Source organism: Sinocyclocheilus grahami, unplaced genomic scaffold (genome assembly GCF_001515645.1).
Source record: "Sinocyclocheilus grahami isolate Dianchi unplaced genomic scaffold, SAMN03320097.WGS_v1.1 scaffold1499.1, whole genome shotgun sequence".
In the NCBI taxonomy this organism is placed as follows: Eukaryota; Metazoa; Chordata; class Actinopteri; order Cypriniformes; family Cyprinidae; genus Sinocyclocheilus; species Sinocyclocheilus grahami.
This window is the reverse complement of record NW_015506678.1, coordinates 18,844-36,749: the sequence shown is the minus strand read 5'-3', so window position 1 is coordinate 36,749 and position 17,906 is coordinate 18,844. Positions and strand designations below refer to the sequence as shown.

General features: G+C 36.6%; 2 protein-coding genes across 2 annotated transcripts in view; both read right to left on the bottom strand.

Annotated features, from left to right (window-relative positions):
* Positions 1-7,202, bottom strand: part of LOC107570736 (serine/threonine-protein kinase 32C) — an 18,345-nt gene extending 11,143 nt beyond the window's left edge. The window contains exons 1-4 of the mRNA XM_016256992.1: positions 7,187-7,202; positions 6,884-6,987; positions 5,588-5,704; positions 132-257 (exon numbers count right to left, since the gene is read on the bottom strand). Coding sequence (XP_016112478.1) covers positions 132-257; positions 5,588-5,704; positions 6,884-6,987; positions 7,187-7,202 — 363 coding nt within the window. The remainder of the gene's footprint in view (positions 1-131; positions 258-5,587; positions 5,705-6,883; positions 6,988-7,186) is intronic.
* Positions 7,203-11,859: 4,657 nt separating this feature from the next.
* LOC107570735 (serine/threonine-protein kinase 32C-like) overlaps positions 11,860-17,906 on the bottom strand; it is a 13,394-nt gene continuing 7,347 nt past the window's right edge. The window contains exons 2-4 of the mRNA XM_016256991.1: positions 14,505-14,538; positions 12,076-12,215; positions 11,860-11,866 (exon numbers count right to left, since the gene is read on the bottom strand). Of these exons, the coding sequence (XP_016112477.1) occupies positions 11,860-11,866; positions 12,076-12,215; positions 14,505-14,538 (181 nt within the window). The remainder of the gene's footprint in view (positions 11,867-12,075; positions 12,216-14,504; positions 14,539-17,906) is intronic.

The window sequence follows — 17,906 nt, the reverse complement described above, 5'->3', positions numbered from 1 at the left end:
GTGTGTGTGTGTGTGTGTGTGTGTGTGTGTGTGTGTGTGTGTGTGTGTGTGTGTGTGTGTGCGTGAGTGTGTGCGTGTGCGTGTGTGTGTGTGTGTGTGTGAGAGCGGTCACCAGTTGAACTCAATCTCACATTGGGAACAAAGCCGGGCTCCATCTTCTTCTCATAAACGTCGTCCCAGTTGACATCGGAGAGGTAGGGCGCCGTCTGCATTTGAGCCAGACTACAGAAGCGATGCTCTGGGTTTACAGTCAATAACTACAGAAACACAAGCACATCCAGGACAAACACCATCAGGACAGTCCAACAAACCAACCAACCACACTTCTCACTCACACACAAACATCAATGCATATTCCTATTCATAGAAGCATTCACACCACACCTGACTTCTGTAATGTGACATATTTCTGAGTAAAACAGGATATAAAGAGCTAAATTAAACAAAATTAAAAACATTTATTAACTTGCTCAGAATGCACAGACCCAGCTAACAGGAACATTCTGCCAAAAGTTATGAACATATTCTTCCAGTAACATTAATAAAATGTTCATTCAGATTTATCTGGCCTTTGATCTCTGTTCTCAAAACATTAATCATGGAACATATTTCTGAAACGTTGGACGTTTATATAATGTTTTTTAAGTTTCATTCAGCTTGAATGTTCAGAGAACAATCAGAAATAATGTTTTCATAACTTTAATGGGAATGTTAGCAATGTCTTTCAACATATTTTGGTTAGCTGGGGAAATTCCTCTTTCAGCTCAGGAGATCTCGGGTTTCATTTAAGTATCCGTTTGATTCTTAGGAGACATACAGACACTAATGAGGGAACGGGTTTATCTCTTTTGATTGCAGACTTTGTATATCAGCCAATTTGAGCACGGTTTGAAACTCCTAAAACACTCACATCCGAGAAAACTTGGGTCTTTTTCTCAGGAGAAAAGCAAGAAAACTTCACATTTACATTTATGCATTTAACAGATCTACTTATCGACAGCAACCTACAATAGAGGAGCATAAGCAATCCCTCACAAGCGCATTGCATTTAATATTAATGCTATTTAGGAGAAACTTGAGGTTTTGATAGATGTGGCAGGAACAGATTCTTTATCTTTACATGCATAGCTGAATCTAATAGTCATAATTGATGGATTTAGCAACATCAGCGCTGGAACTGAACTGACTGGAGCTGAAGAACGACACTACTGCTTTGGATTCGGCTTCGTCTGAAGTCTGAGAACCGATCAGTTTAGTTAGGATAGTAAAAACTCAGTCTCCTACATCAGTGTTTTATACAGATTAAAAAATTTTGCATTTAATATTAATGCTATTTAGGAGAAACTTGAGGTTTTGATAGATGTGGCAGGAACAGATTCTTTATCTTTACATGCATAGCTGAATCTAATAGTCATAATTGATGGATTTAGCAACATCAGCGCTGGAACTGAACTGACTGGAGCTGAAGAACGACACTACTGCTTTGGATTCTGAGAACCGATCAGTTTAGTTAGGATAGTAAAAACTCAGTCTCCTACATCAGTGTTTTATACAGATTAAAAAATGTATTACATTATGTTGGAATTAAAATAAAAAAATATAACCAATACGTAAAAAAACCCCCAAAAAACAATGTTAATTTTACTTATGTTTCCAAATGAGATCTCATGAAAATCTTAATTTCTCTTAATTTTTTTTATTTTTAGATCTTGTTTTCATTTTAATTTGAGCTAAACTTTCTTTTTTTAAAAAGTAATTTTATTCTTGTTTTTTGATTAATGTCTATATAATTTTTTTCTTTCAGTCTTAGTTTGAATTATTTTAGTACATCCAGTTAAGCTAAACAAAAATGAGAAATTATGCCTTGGTAACCTTTAAAATAAAATAAAATAAAATAAAATAAAATAAAATAAAATAAAATAAAATAAAATAAAATAAAATAAAATAAAATAAAATAAAATAAAATAAAATAAAATAAAATAAAATAAAATAAAATAAAATAAAATAAAATAAAATAAAATAAAATAAAATAAAATAAAATAAAATAAAATAAAATAAAATAAAATAAAATAAAATAAAATAAAATAAAATAAAATAAAATAAAATAAAATAAAATAAAATAAAATAAAATAAAATAAAATAAAATAAAATAAAATAAAATAAAATAAAATAAAATAAAATAAAATAAAATAAAATTAAATAAAATAAAATTAAATTAAATTAAAAATATAAAATAAAATATAAAATAAAATAAAATATATATAAAAAAAATAATAAAAATAAATAAATAAATAAAATAAAAAATAATAAAATAAAATAAACAAATGATTCAGTCTCACGTGAGCATTTTAGAAGAGATTTCAACAATGTCTCAAAGTGTGCTCAAATTGGCCGATATACCAAAATCTGCACACAAAGGTAAGCGATCTTAAGATGAAATCGGATCATTGACTCATTTGTGTCTGTATGTCTAGGAAACACCTGGATCAAACTGACACTTCAATGAAATAAAACAGAGAACTGCTGAGCGGAAAGAGGAAGTTCTGAACAACACACTTCCTGTGCACACTTCAGTTCATCCTACCCACAATGCTCTTCTCCAGTGATTCATGCACACAGTATAATCTCCCCATATCTCTCAGCTCTAATAAATTACTGCAATGTCTCTCTGTTCTTCACCAATATCTATTCTCCTCTCATAATATTTCTTCTCTCTCTCCAGCGCTCCAGCAGAGCGACACTCGTTTCCTTCATTCATCTTGTTTTATTATCTCTCCAGCTCATTATCATCTCCTCCTCCTCTTTCTTAAACTAAACTAAACTAAACTAAAATTAAATTAAATTAAATTAAATTAAATTAAATTAAAAATATAAAATAAAATATAAAATAAAATAAAATATATATAAAAAAAATAATAAAAATAAATAAATAAATAAAATAAAAAATAATAAAATAAAATAAACAAATGATTCAGTCTCACATGTGAGCATTTTAGAAGAGATTTCAACAATGTCTCAAAGTGTGCTCAAATTGGCCGATATACCAAAATCTGCACACAAAGGTAAGCGATCTTAAGATGAAATCGGATCATTGACTCATTTGTGTCTGTATGTCTAGGAAACACCTGGATCAAACTGACACTTCAATGAAATAAAACAGAGAACTGCTGAGCGGAAAGAGGAAGTTCTGAACAACACACTTCCTGTGCACACTTCAGTTCATCCTACCCACAATGCTCTTCTCCAGTGATTCATGCACACAGTATAATCTCCCCATATCTCTCAGCTCTAATAAATTACTGCAATGTCTCTCTGTTCTTCACCAATATCTATTCTCCTCTCATAATATTTCTTCTCTCTCTCCAGCGCTCCAGCAGAGCGACACTCGTTTCCTTCATTCATCTTGTTTTATTATCTCTCCAGCTCATTATCATCTCCTCCTCCTCTTTCTCTCAATCCTTCCCTTTATTCTCTCCTGCATCATTAGAGTGTTTTATCCTCTCTTCACTCATTCTGACTCCATCTGCGATCTGTCTGTTTTCATTTCTCTCTCTCCATCTTCTGTCCATTTCATCCTTATTAACGCAGTTTGTTGAGGTAAAGGCTTTTCCAACTCGGGCCAGAAAGAACTCCCCTAAAAACGGCACCATAGCAACCACCCACAATACCCTAGCAACCACCTAGAACACCCTAGCGACAACAGATCAATGTGGTAAAACAATCAGAACATATTAGCACCCAGAACCACCCTAGCAACTACCCAAAACACCCTAGAAACCACCTAGAACACCCTCACAACTACCCCAAACACCCTAGCAACCACCTAGAATACCCTAACAACCACCTTGAACACCCTTACAACCACATAGAACACCCTAGCAACCACTCAAAACAACCTAGCAATCACTTAGAGCACCCTAGTAACCACCTTGAATACCCTGGCAACCACCTTGAACATCCTAACAACCACCTAGAACACCCTAGCAACCACCTTAAACACCCTAACAACCAGCCTTGAACACCCTATTATCCATATAAAACACAATAACAACCACTCAAAACAACCTAGCAATCACTTAGTACACCTTAGTAACCACCTTGAACACCTTAACAACCACCTAGAACACCATAGCAACACCATAGCAACCACATAGAACACCCTAGCAACTGCAGATCAATGTGGTAAAACAATCAGAACACATTAGCAACCACCTAGAACACCCTAGCAACTACCCAAACACCCTAGAAACCACCTAGAACACAATAGCAACCACTCAAAACAACCTAGCAACCACTTAGAACACCATAGTATCCACCTAGAACACCCTAGCAACCACCTTGAACACCCTAACAACCACCTATAACACCCTAGCAACCACCTTAAACACCCTAACAACCACATTGAACACCCTATTAAAAATCTAAAACACAATAGCAACCACTCAAAACAACCTAGCAACCACTTGGAACACCCAAACAACTACCCAAACGCCCTAGAAACCACCTAGAACACGATAGCAACCACTCAAAACAACCTACCACTTAGAACACCATAGTATCCACCTTGAACACCCTAACAACCACATTGAACACCCAATTAAAAATCTAAAACACAATAGCGACCACTCAAAACAGCCTAGCAACCACTTAGAACACCCAAACAACCACCTAGAACACCCTAGCAAACACCTTGAGCACCCTAACAACCACCTAGAACACCCTAGCAACCACTCAAAGCAACCTAGCAACCACTTAGAACACCCAAACAACCACATAGAACACCCTAGCAACCACCTTGAACACCCTAACAACCACCTACTGTAGAACACCCTAGCAAATGCAGAGCAATGTGCTAAAAACAATCAGAACAACCACACAAAAACGTCCTGGCGACCACCCAAAACAACCTCGTAACACTTTAGAACACCCTAGCAGCCACCTAGAACACCCTAGAAACCACTCAAAACACCCTAGCAATTCAAAGCAATGTGCTAAAAACAATCAGAACATGTTAACAACCACATAGAGATGTTCAGCAACCCCCCAAAACACCCTAATAATCAACCCAAACACCAGAGCAACCACCTAGAACACATTAGCACAGGGCTGTCCAAACTCGGTCCTGGAGGGCCGGTGTCCTGCAGAGTTTAGCTCCAACCCTAATTAAACACACCTGAACCAGCTAATCAAGCTCTTACTAGGCATAGAAACTTCCAGTCAGGTGTGTTGAGGCAAGTTGTAGCTAAACTCTGCAGGACACCGGCCCTCCAGGACCGAGTTTGGACAGCCCTGCAGTAGCAACTGCAAAGCAATATGCTAGAAACAAACAGAACACATTAACAACCTCAATGTCCTGTCAAAACTCCATAGCAACCACCCCAGTAAAGATCAAAGAAAACCTTAGCAACCATCGAGAATATCTTGACAGCATCCAACTAGATTTACACTGTCATAAGTATATGTGAGTGGGGTTTGCCCGTGTAAGTCTATGACACCATGCTGGGTGTTATGGGCAGTTCCTGCAAGGGTGTTGGTTCTTCATCTGGAGCATTCGTTGTGTATGTTCGTGATGTTCTGTTCATCTCACCTTCCTCAGCAGCGAGACGAGGTCTTTGTGCCAGGACGAGCTGTACTGCACACTGACCGTACTGAACAGCTGCAGCAGAGACTCCACCGAGTTACTGGCGTGGATGTCGTACGGCCTCTGAGAGACAGACAGAGAGAGACATTAATGTGTAACGAATTTGCATTATAAAAACACTGTTTTGAAATGTTTCTAAAACACTGAAATCTCAAGTAGTGTAACTATTTCAGCTACTTTATTAAAGTAAAGTAACTGTTACATTTGATTACTTTTTGATTACTTTTCTAAATTTCCAATGAATGTTTTCAACTGTTAATCATTTTGAAACATGTAAAGCAGGCAGGGTTAACTTTACAGTAGTGCTCAACACTGATTACTGTCAGACTTTCAGAATCCTTCATCGCTTGAAATTACGATTTAAATCATTTATTTTTAAAGCACAGCCACCACAAAATCAGACTTCAGCTCCTCATCCAGAGATCATTCTGAGGTAAATACAGATTTAAAATCATAACAAGAAACAGTTAGTAGCTTTGATTCTGTTTTTGAAATCAACCCAAATAGGAAATAAAACTTTTATCAAATAAGCATGTGTCCTAAACTCCTGAAACATTGCTGTCTCATATTTTAGAGCAGTCAGTGCAATTTAGGAAAGCAATAAATTAAATCTGTATGTGGGAATGTGTGGGAATATTTTTTATGTAACCCCCTTTGTAATCGGTAATCGTTTTCTCAGCTTTTTGTTTAAAATCACTCACCGACATTCAAGTGTTAATAAAAAAAAATGCATGGAGCTAGAATAAAACGGTTTGTTCGTTTGAAAGCAAAGGTTCTGTTCTTTCCTTTGACATATTGCATGTTCAGATATTGATACAACAAAATATCTATGAAATTTTTGTGAAAATGATAAAAAATGCTGGCAGTTTGAGAGAGCGTTCCCCGTTAGCTTTGGTCCTGCTGAAACTCTGTATGAATCTGCACAGTTAGGGTTAGGGTTAGAGGTTGGTTTATAGGGTTAGGGTTGCAAACCAGCAAAGCTTAGCTGGTAAAGATGGTTGACCAAAGAGGTTAAGCTAGTTAAGCACCAGCATGTCAGCATTCCCCGGCTTGAGACTTCAGTCCAAACACAAGATTTACTGGTGGCTAACCAGTCGGAAAACCATCGGAAGCATCAGTAGATCGTAGAAACCATTGCCACCGAGGTTCTCTACAATCATGCTTTTGGGAATTGCAATTCTGGACTTTTCATCAGTGAAGACATTACTGCAAAAAATACATAAGTAAAAAAAAAAAACTTACCCAACTTCGCAGAACCTCAAAGATCGTCACGCCCAGCGACCACCAGTCCACCTCGAACGCATAACCGGTTCCCCCGCTCACGAACGACTGGAAGATCTCTGGAGCTGTCAGGAGAACACACATGCATTCAGAGCATGATTATGACGGGATGTGAGCTACACAGTCAGACTTCGACTAACAAAACAATGTCTGGTCCAGCTATTCAAAACAAGAACTGCCACTCAAGACAAGAGGAGGCCGTCTGACTGACAGTTCAATGTTTTAGTTTAACGTTCTAGTTAGATCAGTGGTTCTCAAGCTTACTGACCTTAATGGCCATCTATACCTTTCCGTTCTCCACCATTTCCACAGAGACCAGCACAAAGCATTTGATGCGTAAAACCAAAAACTTGCAGTGTAACAGTTTGCTTTTTGTTTGTCAGGATACAAAAAAAATCTAATAAAACAAATCTAACTTAAAGGTTTAGTTCAGGTGTATATGACTTTCTTCTTTCAGATGAATCCAGTCGGAGTTATGTTAAAAATTGTCCTGGCTATTCCAAGCTCTATCATTGCCGTCAGCCGGTGTTGCATGCATCAGTCCAAAAGAAGTGAAATAAAAAGCGCCCATCCATAAAAAAGTGTCTCACACGGCTCCGGGGGGTGAACAAAGGCCTCCTGTAGCGAATCCATGCATTTTTTTGTAAGAAAAATAACCATATTTAATTTATATATGTGAAATATAATATTAGCCAGGACCATTTTTAACATAACTCCGACTGGATTCGTCTGAAAGAAGAAAGTCATATACAGCTAGGATGCCTCGGGGGTGAATAAAACAAAGCCTAATTTTCATTTTTGGGTGAACTAACCCTTTAAGAACTATTTACACTTTTTCAAGCTTCAAATTAGATATGGTTTCAAAGAACGGTCAAAAGATTGTCTAACACCAAGCCCCTTCCTTCTTCTTCAGGTTCAAACTAAAAATGGTGGCTTACCTATACGTATTACGTATGAAATTAAAATTGATCTATGAAATGACCCATATGCAATACAAATATCACAGAATATGCAAACTGTATATCAAATAACAATCACTCTTAAAATAAAGAATATAACAATAACATAGAAAAATATTCTTTATGTTTATCTAACACTGACTCCAAGGCCTTCAACAGTCCAGAACACTTTTGCATTAAATCTCAGCTTTCCTGAAGCTTTAGAAGCTGAATGTTCTTCAGGGTTCCTGCTCTTTTTAACCAATACATTTGCATGACTTTCCCAGTTTTTTCTGATTTACTGGATCAGGATTAGGGAAAGGATTATTAAAAATATTTTATACTCGCAATTTCTAAGTGATAAAATATTTTAGAATTTTGGCATTTTAAGATTTGATTAATATCCATGACTTTTCCAGGTCTAGAAAATACACATTTAAAATGAGGCTTCCTCATATATCTAAGTTAGGCCTCATTAGCAACCACATATAAGTGTCACGGCAACACCCTGCCAACCACCCAAAAACACCCTAGCAACTGCAAAACAATATACTAAAAAACCAGCAGAACACATTAACAACTAGGGCTGGGTGTTTTTTTTAGATTTTAGCAATAAATTCAAAAGCAATGTTTCCCCACGATTGTTTTAAATCAAGCAATCACGGTTTTGAATAAAAATATTAGCAAATGTTACAATATGATAATACGCCATTAACAGAGAGCCGTTCCCCTGCTGTCATGAAGATGCCAGAGAGCATGACAGGATTAATTCACACAGAGCTGTGACACACACACACACACACACACACACACACACAGGCATAGAGCAGTGATGCAATTGCAACACATCACATTCTTCAAAACAATCTACTGCATCCTTAAAGGAATAGTTCACCCAAAAATGAAAATGATCCCATCATTTACTCACACTCAAGCCATCCTATGTGTACAGTGAATGTCTTTCTTCTTTCAGACAAAGAGTTATATTACATAATATCCTCACACTCTTCACAGCTTCGTAATGGAAGTGAATGGTGGCCAATTTTTTGAAGCTCCAAAAAGCGCATCCATCCATCATCAAAGTAATCCATACGACTCCAGTGGGTTAATGAATGCCTTCTGAAGCCAAGTGATGGGAACACATCCATATTTACAACTCTATAAACTATTATCACTGACTTCCAGCAACTCCTGTACACGAGTTCAAGAGAGAGTCCAGTTACGACATATGATGTCATTTGACATAGTGAAAACTAAGGTGAGAACTGATGCCTCTTTTTGGAGTGAGTTGTGAATAGAAGCGAGTTGTTTTGGCTATATTGTAGATTTGCATAAGTGTCCGTCTTAAAAACATTTGTTTAAAATGTTTTAGAGTGTTGCTAGGGTGTTTCTACGGTGTTCTGGGGGGTTGCTAGGCTGTTGCTTCAGTATGGTTTTCTGGGTCATTTGTAGGGCGTTGCTGTGCAGTTGCTCGAGTGCTTGAAATGTTTTTAGAGTGTTACCAGGGTGTTGCTAGGGTGATTCTATGCTGTTCTGAATGGTTGCTATGAGATTTCTGTGGTATTCTGGGTCATTGCTAGGGTGTTTCTAGGGTGTTCCGGGGGTTTCTAAGCAGCTGATGTTTTTAGTGTGTTGCTATGGAATTTCTAGGTTATTCTGGGTCGTTGCTAGGGTGTTTCTATGGTGTTCCGGTGTTTTCTAGGCAGCTGACATTTTTAGTGTGTTTCTATGGGATTGCTAGGTTATTCTGGGTCGTTGCTAGGGTGTTTCTAGGGTGTTATGGATGGCTGCTAGGTGGTTCGTCAAAAGGGTTCATCTTATCTATGCACAATCAGCTTGTAACACTCCAAAGAGAAAGGAAAACTTGAAATCGCATCATATGACCCCTTTAAGCAAACCCCTACAGACACATGATTTGAGGAACAACTGATGTCTGGAGCACAAACACCAGTATCCCTGCAGCATCAGCTCTGAACTACCCGTCTTTAACCAGAGCAGGATCTGTCAGATGTTTCCAGATGCTCCGCTCACCCTCCTGATTCCAGGAATCCTCCACTCGGACTAATTTTACCTCGGTGGCAGTGTGACACGACACACTGTTGCTAGGAAACACTTCTGCCCAACTTAGCGCAACTAAATAATACTATAGACAGGAAACGCTCCTTCAGAAGCATACAGCGAAATCCACCGCAGAGAAAACAATGTGACTAATACACACACACACACACACACACACACACTATCAAAGCCAGAGAGAGATTCAGTCCCTTGCGTTCACTGTCAGTTCTGTTCTAAAGCATTTGTGAAGGGGCCCAAAACAAGACAAGCACACATTTTATTTGGCACAGGATCCTTGTCTCCCTGAGGAGCCCTGCAGAACTAAACATGCAATTACACAACAAATCCCTGCGAGCAGACGGTATGCGCACACACACACACACACACACACAAACACACCCACACTCTCTCTCTCTCTCACACACACAGACACCCACACACACACACACACGCACACACACACACACACACACACACACACACAAACACACCCACACTCTCTCTCTCTCTCACACACACAGACACCCACACACACACACACACGCACACACACACACACACACACACACACACACAAACACACAGAGCTTTCTAAATGAGCACACATCATACACTTCTATTGTTTTAATATAAAGTGAATAATGTGTAAACATACCTGCCAATAAAGCTCATTCTAATAAAGATTCCAAACTAATAATCATTTCACCATTGAGGATGTCAGTACAGTGAATTTCAGTCACATTCAGCTCATTTCTTCTTCTGTCCAGTATAAACTGGTTTCTGGAAATAAATACAATCTAAAACTAAGACTGAAACTAAAATAAAATAAAAGTCAAATATAAATTAAATATAAATAGTCATGTATAAAATAAAAAAGACAAAAGAACTAAAATCATAAAACAAAAAAAAATACTATTATTACTACTATAAAACGAAATAATCACTATTATTTACTATTATTACTGAAATAAAATAAATGTTGACTGAAATGAAATAAAATGTACTTAAAATGTACTTACTCTACTTATTTTATTTCAATTAGTTTCCAATGTAACATTTCTCATTTTAATTTAGTTTAACTTTATTAACTAACATAACTAAAACTAATGAAATAAAATGAATAAAAACTATATAAACATTAAATAATAATAATAATAATGATAAAAACAACATAATAACAAAAAATCTAACTAAATTTAAAATATGAATAATCAAATAATTAAAACAAAAATAAAAATAAATTAAACATAAATAGCAATGTATACATTTTTTTTTAAATGACAAAAGCACAACAAAACAAAACAAAAAGTTAAAACTAAACATAATCAATAAAAATAAAAGCTAGCGTAATAAAATAAATAAAATCACTTTAATGTAAAATAAAAACTATATTATTAAATAATTATAAAACAACACTTAATTAGATGGCATATTCACATAGACATGAATGAAAACGTAGCTCAAACAGAAGAGAATAGCAACGTCATGTTTATGAATGCATGAACTGAGAAGATGTACAGCTTTAATGCATTTGGCAAAGTTGCTCAGGATAAAAGCATCTGCCAAATGCATGAATGTAAAAGTAAAACTGAGGCTGTGAGAGACACTGTCTGTTCCATAGGCCTCATCTTCATTCACATCTAAATTACAGTTTTTTAATAGTCAAGTCAATCAGTTATATATACAGCGTTTTTTAAATGCAGACTGTGTCAAAGCAGCTTTACAGTATTAAACAGGGAAAGAGTGTGCCGTTCTCCTCTAGCCTGACGAGACCAGCAGTTTAATTCTAAGTTGCAATAATATGAATAATATTAATTCCTGTTAGATTTTTGTGTGTTGCATAGAGAATTGCAAAAAGTGTTTTATGAAATTGAAAAGGCTGAGAATCAGTGTCTGGTTTTGTAGATCTGGTGTGTGCTTCTGCTGTTTGAGTGCCAGCTTTCAGAAACTGTGTCACAAGAGAAGATTTAGAGTGCAAGCAGCTGAAAAAACTGTAAATACAGGTGAATCCTGACTGAAGTCTACAGTGAAGGACAGCAAGCACACTCGCTGCTCAAACGTGTTCTGTGCTCTGTGAGTGTGATTCTGGCAAACGGGTAAATCACTGGAAGCTGCTGATGGATTATAGAGTTAAACTGAGTGCAAACACTCACACACCTGTGTATGATGTGCTGGCTCTGCAGGTAGTCGAGCGCCAGCGTCATCTCGCACAGGTAGAGCTTTACAGCGTCCTCGGTGAACTGCACGTTCTGCTGCAGATGATAGCGCAGATCTCCTCCTAACAGCAGATCCACCACCATCACACACACACACTCACACACACACACACACAAACACACAGAGCTTTCTAAATGAGCACACATCATACACTTCTATTGTTTTAATATAAAGTGAATAATGTGTAAACATACCTGCCAATAAAGCTCATTCTAATAAAGATTCCAAACTAATAATCATTTCACCATTGAGGATGTCAGTACAGTGAATTTCAGTCACATTCAGCTCATTTCTTCTTCTGTCCAGTATAAACTGGTTTCTGGAAATAAATACAATCTAAAACTAAGACTGAAACTAAAATAAAATAAAAGTCAAATATAAATTAAATATAAATAGTCATGTATAAAATAAAAAAGACAAAAGAACTAAAATCATAAAACAAAAAAAAATACTATTATTACTACTATAAAACGAAATAATCACTATTATTTACTATTATTACTGAAATAAAATAAATGTTGACTGAAATGAAATAAAATGTACTTAAAATGTACTTACTCTACTTATTTTATTTCAATTAGTTTCCAATGTAACATTTCTCATTTTAATTTAGTTTAACTTTATTAACTAACATAACTAAAACTAATGAAATAAAATGAATAAAAACTATATAAACATTAAATAATAATAATAATAATGATAAAAACAACATAATAACAAAAAATCTAACTAAATTTAAAATATGAATAATCAAATAATTAAAACAAAAATAAAAATAAATTAAACATAAATAGCAATGTATACATTTTTTTTTAAATGACAAAAGCACAACAAAACAAAACAAAAAGTTAAAACTAAACATAATCAATAAAAATAAAAGCTAGCGTAATAAAATAAATAAAATCACTTTAATGTAAAATAAAAACTATATTATTAAATAATTATAAAACAACACTTAATTAGATGGCATATTCACATAGACATGAATGAAAACGTAGCTCAAACAGAAGAGAATAGCAACGTCATGTTTATGAATGCATGAACTGAGAAGATGTACAGCTTTAATGCATTTGGCAAAGTTGCTCAGGATAAAAGCATCTGCCAAATGCATGAATGTAAAAGTAAAACTGAGGCTGTGAGAGACACTGTCTGTTCCATAGGCCTCATCTTCATTCACATCTAAATTACAGTTTTTTAATAGTCAAGTCAATCAGTTATATATACAGCGTTTTTTAAATGCAGACTGTGTCAAAGCAGCTTTACAGTATTAAACAGGGAAAGAGTGTGCCGTTCTCCTCTAGCCTGACGAGACCAGCAGTTTAATTCTAAGTTGCAATAATATGAATAATATTAATTCCTGTTAGATTTTTGTGTGTTGCATAGAGAATTGCAAAAAGTGTTTTATGAAATTGAAAAGGCTGAGAATCAGTGTCTGGTTTTGTAGATCTGGTGTGTGCTTCTGCTGTTTGAGTGCCAGCTTTCAGAAACTGTGTCACAAGAGAAGATTTAGAGTGCAAGCAGCTGAAAAAACTGTAAATACAGGTGAATCCTGACTGAAGTCTACAGTGAAGGACAGCAAGCACACTCGCTGCTCAAACGTGTTCTGTGCTCTGTGAGTGTGATTCTGGCAAACGGGTAAATCACTGGAAGCTGCTGATGGATTATAGAGTTAAACTGAGTGCAAACACTCACACACCTGTGTATGATGTGCTGGCTCTGCAGGTAGTCGAGCGCCAGCGTCATCTCGCACAGGTAGAGCTTTACAGCGTCCTCGGTGAACTGCACGTTCTGCTGCAGATGATAGCGCAGATCTCCTCCTAACAGCAGATCCACCACCATGAACATGTCCTCCTCGTCCTGGAACGAGTACCTGGAGCACAGGTCAGAGGAAGTGACATCACACAGCTCTCATTTAACATGCAAACCGCTCTCCCGGTGAACTGATGAGTCGTGTGAGATATCGTCACCATCAGCAGCTCTGCTATCGTCTTTCACAGATTGAGGTTTGCTAATTAAAGTTGTAGAGATGATCTGATTTGGACATTTTCATTAAAGTGTCGACACGGTCTACATCAGCTGTCAATCATCTGTCCATCACACTGCTAACGAACTATTGTAAGACACAGAGAGGAGAGATCTAATCTCCTGAAATCCAAAGTCAGGGAAGCACAGGTTTATTATGTAACTAAAACTAAAACCCTAAAAAAAAATATATATATTTTTAAATAAAATAAATGTTGTCAAATAAAATTAAATACAAAAAAATCAAATATATATATATATATATATATATATATAATAAATTCAAAACTCTGCACGTTCTGCTGCAGATGATAGCGCAGATCTCCTCCTAACAGCAGATCCACCACCATGAACATGTCCTCCTCGTCCTGGAACGAGTACCTGGAGCACAGGTCAGAGGAAGTGACATCACACAGCTCTCATTTAACATGCAAACCGCTCTCCCGGTGAACTGATGAGTCGTGTGAGATATCGTCACCATCAGCAGCTCTGCTATCGTCTTTCACAGATTGAGGTTTGCTAATTAAAGTTGTAGAGATGATCTGATTTGGACATTTTCATTAAAGTGTCGACACGGTCTACATCAGCTGTCAATCATCTGTCCATCACACTGCTAACGAACTATTGTAAGACACAGAGAGGAGAGATCTAATCTCCTGAAATCCAAAGTCAGGGAAGCACAGGTTTATTATGTAACTAAAACTAAAACCCTAAAAAAAAATATATATATTTTTAAATAAAATAAATGTTGTCAAATAAAATTAAATACAAAAAAAAACAAATATATATATATATATAATAAATTCAAAACTACTTTTTATTTTATATCAGCTACTTGCCAAGGCAACATTTCTCATTTCCATTTAGTTTAACATCAAATAAAATTAAAACGGAAATAAAAATTAATAAAAACTATAGACATAAAAAAATAAAAATGACAAAAACATTACTAAAAATAACTAAAACTTTAACAAAATGTAAAATAGAATTTAAAGAATTAAATATTTTAATCAGAAAATAAAATGTAAAAAAATATTTCAGCATTTCTTATTTTAACTTGATGTATTAAAATAACTAAAATGGCAATAGAAATTAATAAAAACTATATAGACATATTTAAAAAACTTTAAGGATTATAAAAACAACATTACTAAAACTTTAATCACATTTGAAATATTCATAACTTTTTTATATTTTATTCAGAAATAAAGTAAAACAAAACTAAAATGACAAACACACAACAAAATCGCAAAAAATTTAACAAAAATTATTAATACAAAATATGAATGCAAAATATAATTCAAAATATTATTAAAAATTGGAAATATAATAAAAACATACTGTATAATAGTATGTCAGTGACACTAAAATAACACGAGTAGTTCGGTTCAGCTGCTGATCACAGGAATGAAGTTTCCATTTCACACTGAGTCCCTCGTTCTCATTATATACTCATGAGATGCTGTGAGGACTCTCTGAGCAGTGTGTGTGTGTGTGTGTGTGTGTGTGTGTGAGTGAGTGAGTGAGTGTGAGTGTGTGTGTGTGTGTGTGTGTGAGCACTTCAGAGCTCATTTCCCGTCTGTAAGAGGCCGCAGGTCTGAGAGCCAATCATCACCACATCTATTATAGATCTGGCCGCTCTCCATTCACTCTGACAAAGACAGCATCACACTCATATTAGAGATCACAGGGTCAGCGGAGAGACGAGGGACATGTGAGGATGTCAGACTCATGAAGTCTGAGAACCGCAGATCAGTCCGATTAAAGAGAGCGCTTCACACACAAATCATCTTTTATTCATCCTCACGTCAGTCGAAACCCGCACGAGCGACTAAATTCTGGAAAAGAAGATATTTCGAAGAATGCTGGAAACAAAACTGGGATAAAAACCCCAGACGTTTCTCAAGATATCTTCTTTTGTGTTGCTAAAGAAGGCAAGAGGGGAGTAAATGATGACAGAATGATCATTTTTGTGTGAATTAAGAAAAATATGTTTGTTTTTTCTCCAAAAACCTGCTTAGACAGGCACAAACACACAGAAGAGTGAGTTTTTACACTGTAAGCAAAACAATGCAAAACTGTGGAAAAACAGAGAAGTACTGCTAATTCTCTGCCAGGATCTGTTCTTTACATTTACATTTACAGACATTTCCTTTAGCTTTCCTGAAACAAAACGCAATGCACACTTCAAAATATGGGTGAAACACCTGTGAAAAATCAAAAAACTCAGGGACACAGGTGATAAAGCCTCTACAGGACAATAGTTGAGAAGTGGGTTAAAACTGCAGCATGATAGTACGAGAACAGGAGCCGTTCTGTGCCGGACCTTTATTCGCTCTCACACCACAGCAGGAGCGCGAGGAGGAAGGTTAGCAGACTGGAAAGAGTCCGAGAGGCTGAAATAATCAGGCCATGATGACAAATGAGATGAGGGATGCAGAGAGAGAGAGAGAGAGAGGAACACATGAAGAGGAAAACAGAGGGAGTACAACATCTCCTCAAAAAATTCGCAGTGTCCCAGATAGAACAGAGCGCTTGTCTGCGCTTCACGAGCGACACACACACACACACACACACACACACACACACACACACACACACTCGGTTCCTCAGAGTATTTCTCCTGAATGTCCCGCAGCCAACGCCTCTCCACTGGCCTTATTTCACAAGGTGCCTTCATAAGGAACGTCCTGAATGAACTTCACAAGTTTCCTGAGCTGAGAAGTTGAGGAAAGTTCTATCACAGAGATGCTGGACGGGATCAAGTGTCTCCACGTGAAGAGATCAAGGAGAAAATAAGGAGTCAAACGTCTTTAGCAAAACCTGAGGAAAGGAAAGTCAAGGAAGGAATAATTCACCCAAAACTGCAACACAAAAGAAGATATTTTGAAAAATGCCTTTGTCCACAGTGAAAGTCAATGGGGTCCAATGTTGTTTGGTTCCCAAAGTTCTTCAAAATATTTCCCACAGAAGAAAGATGAGAGAATATCATGAGAGAATTATCATTTTGGGGTGAACGTCAGCTCTCAGTTTAGTTTTATTGCAGTTTCAACTTCATCTTAGATGTTTCCCTAATATAGATATTATATAAAGATGGATCAAATGCAGAAGAAAGTTACTCATTTATTGCTTTAACAGACAAAGCAATAGTGAGCACGTAATAAAAACAGTTATTCACACTTGTTTGTTGTGACAATACTGCCGAATCCAATATAGTCGCACAGCATCGTCTTTTAGTTTCAAACGAAGTGAACAAAGAACCAAGTTGTTAATGACGCGGTCTGGATCTTCATTAAAAATAGTCCATTCAATCTTTCCTAACGTTGGGATCAGAAGGAAGGCACTCATTATTTATAGTAGAATTTGTATTATTATTTTGATAAAAGTGATGTAGAATCGGTGGGCGGGGCTAAACAGGCAGCGACGTAGAATCTGTGGGCGGGGCTAAACAGGCAGTGCTGTAGGATCTGTGGGCGGGGTTAAACAGGCAGCGATGTAGAATCTGTGGGCAGGGCTAAACAGTCAGCGAATTAAAATCGGTGGGCGGGGCTAAACAGGCTGCGCTGTAGAATCGGTGGGCGGGGCTAAACAGTTAGTGCTGTGGGATCGGTGGGCAGGGCTAAACAGGCAGTGCTGTAGGATCGGTGGGCGGGGCTAAACAGGCAGTGATGTCGAGGGATTCACTTTATGACGCATCTTTTTCTGCGGAGGCGGTGCTTATCCACACTATTACATCATAGAGTAGAACA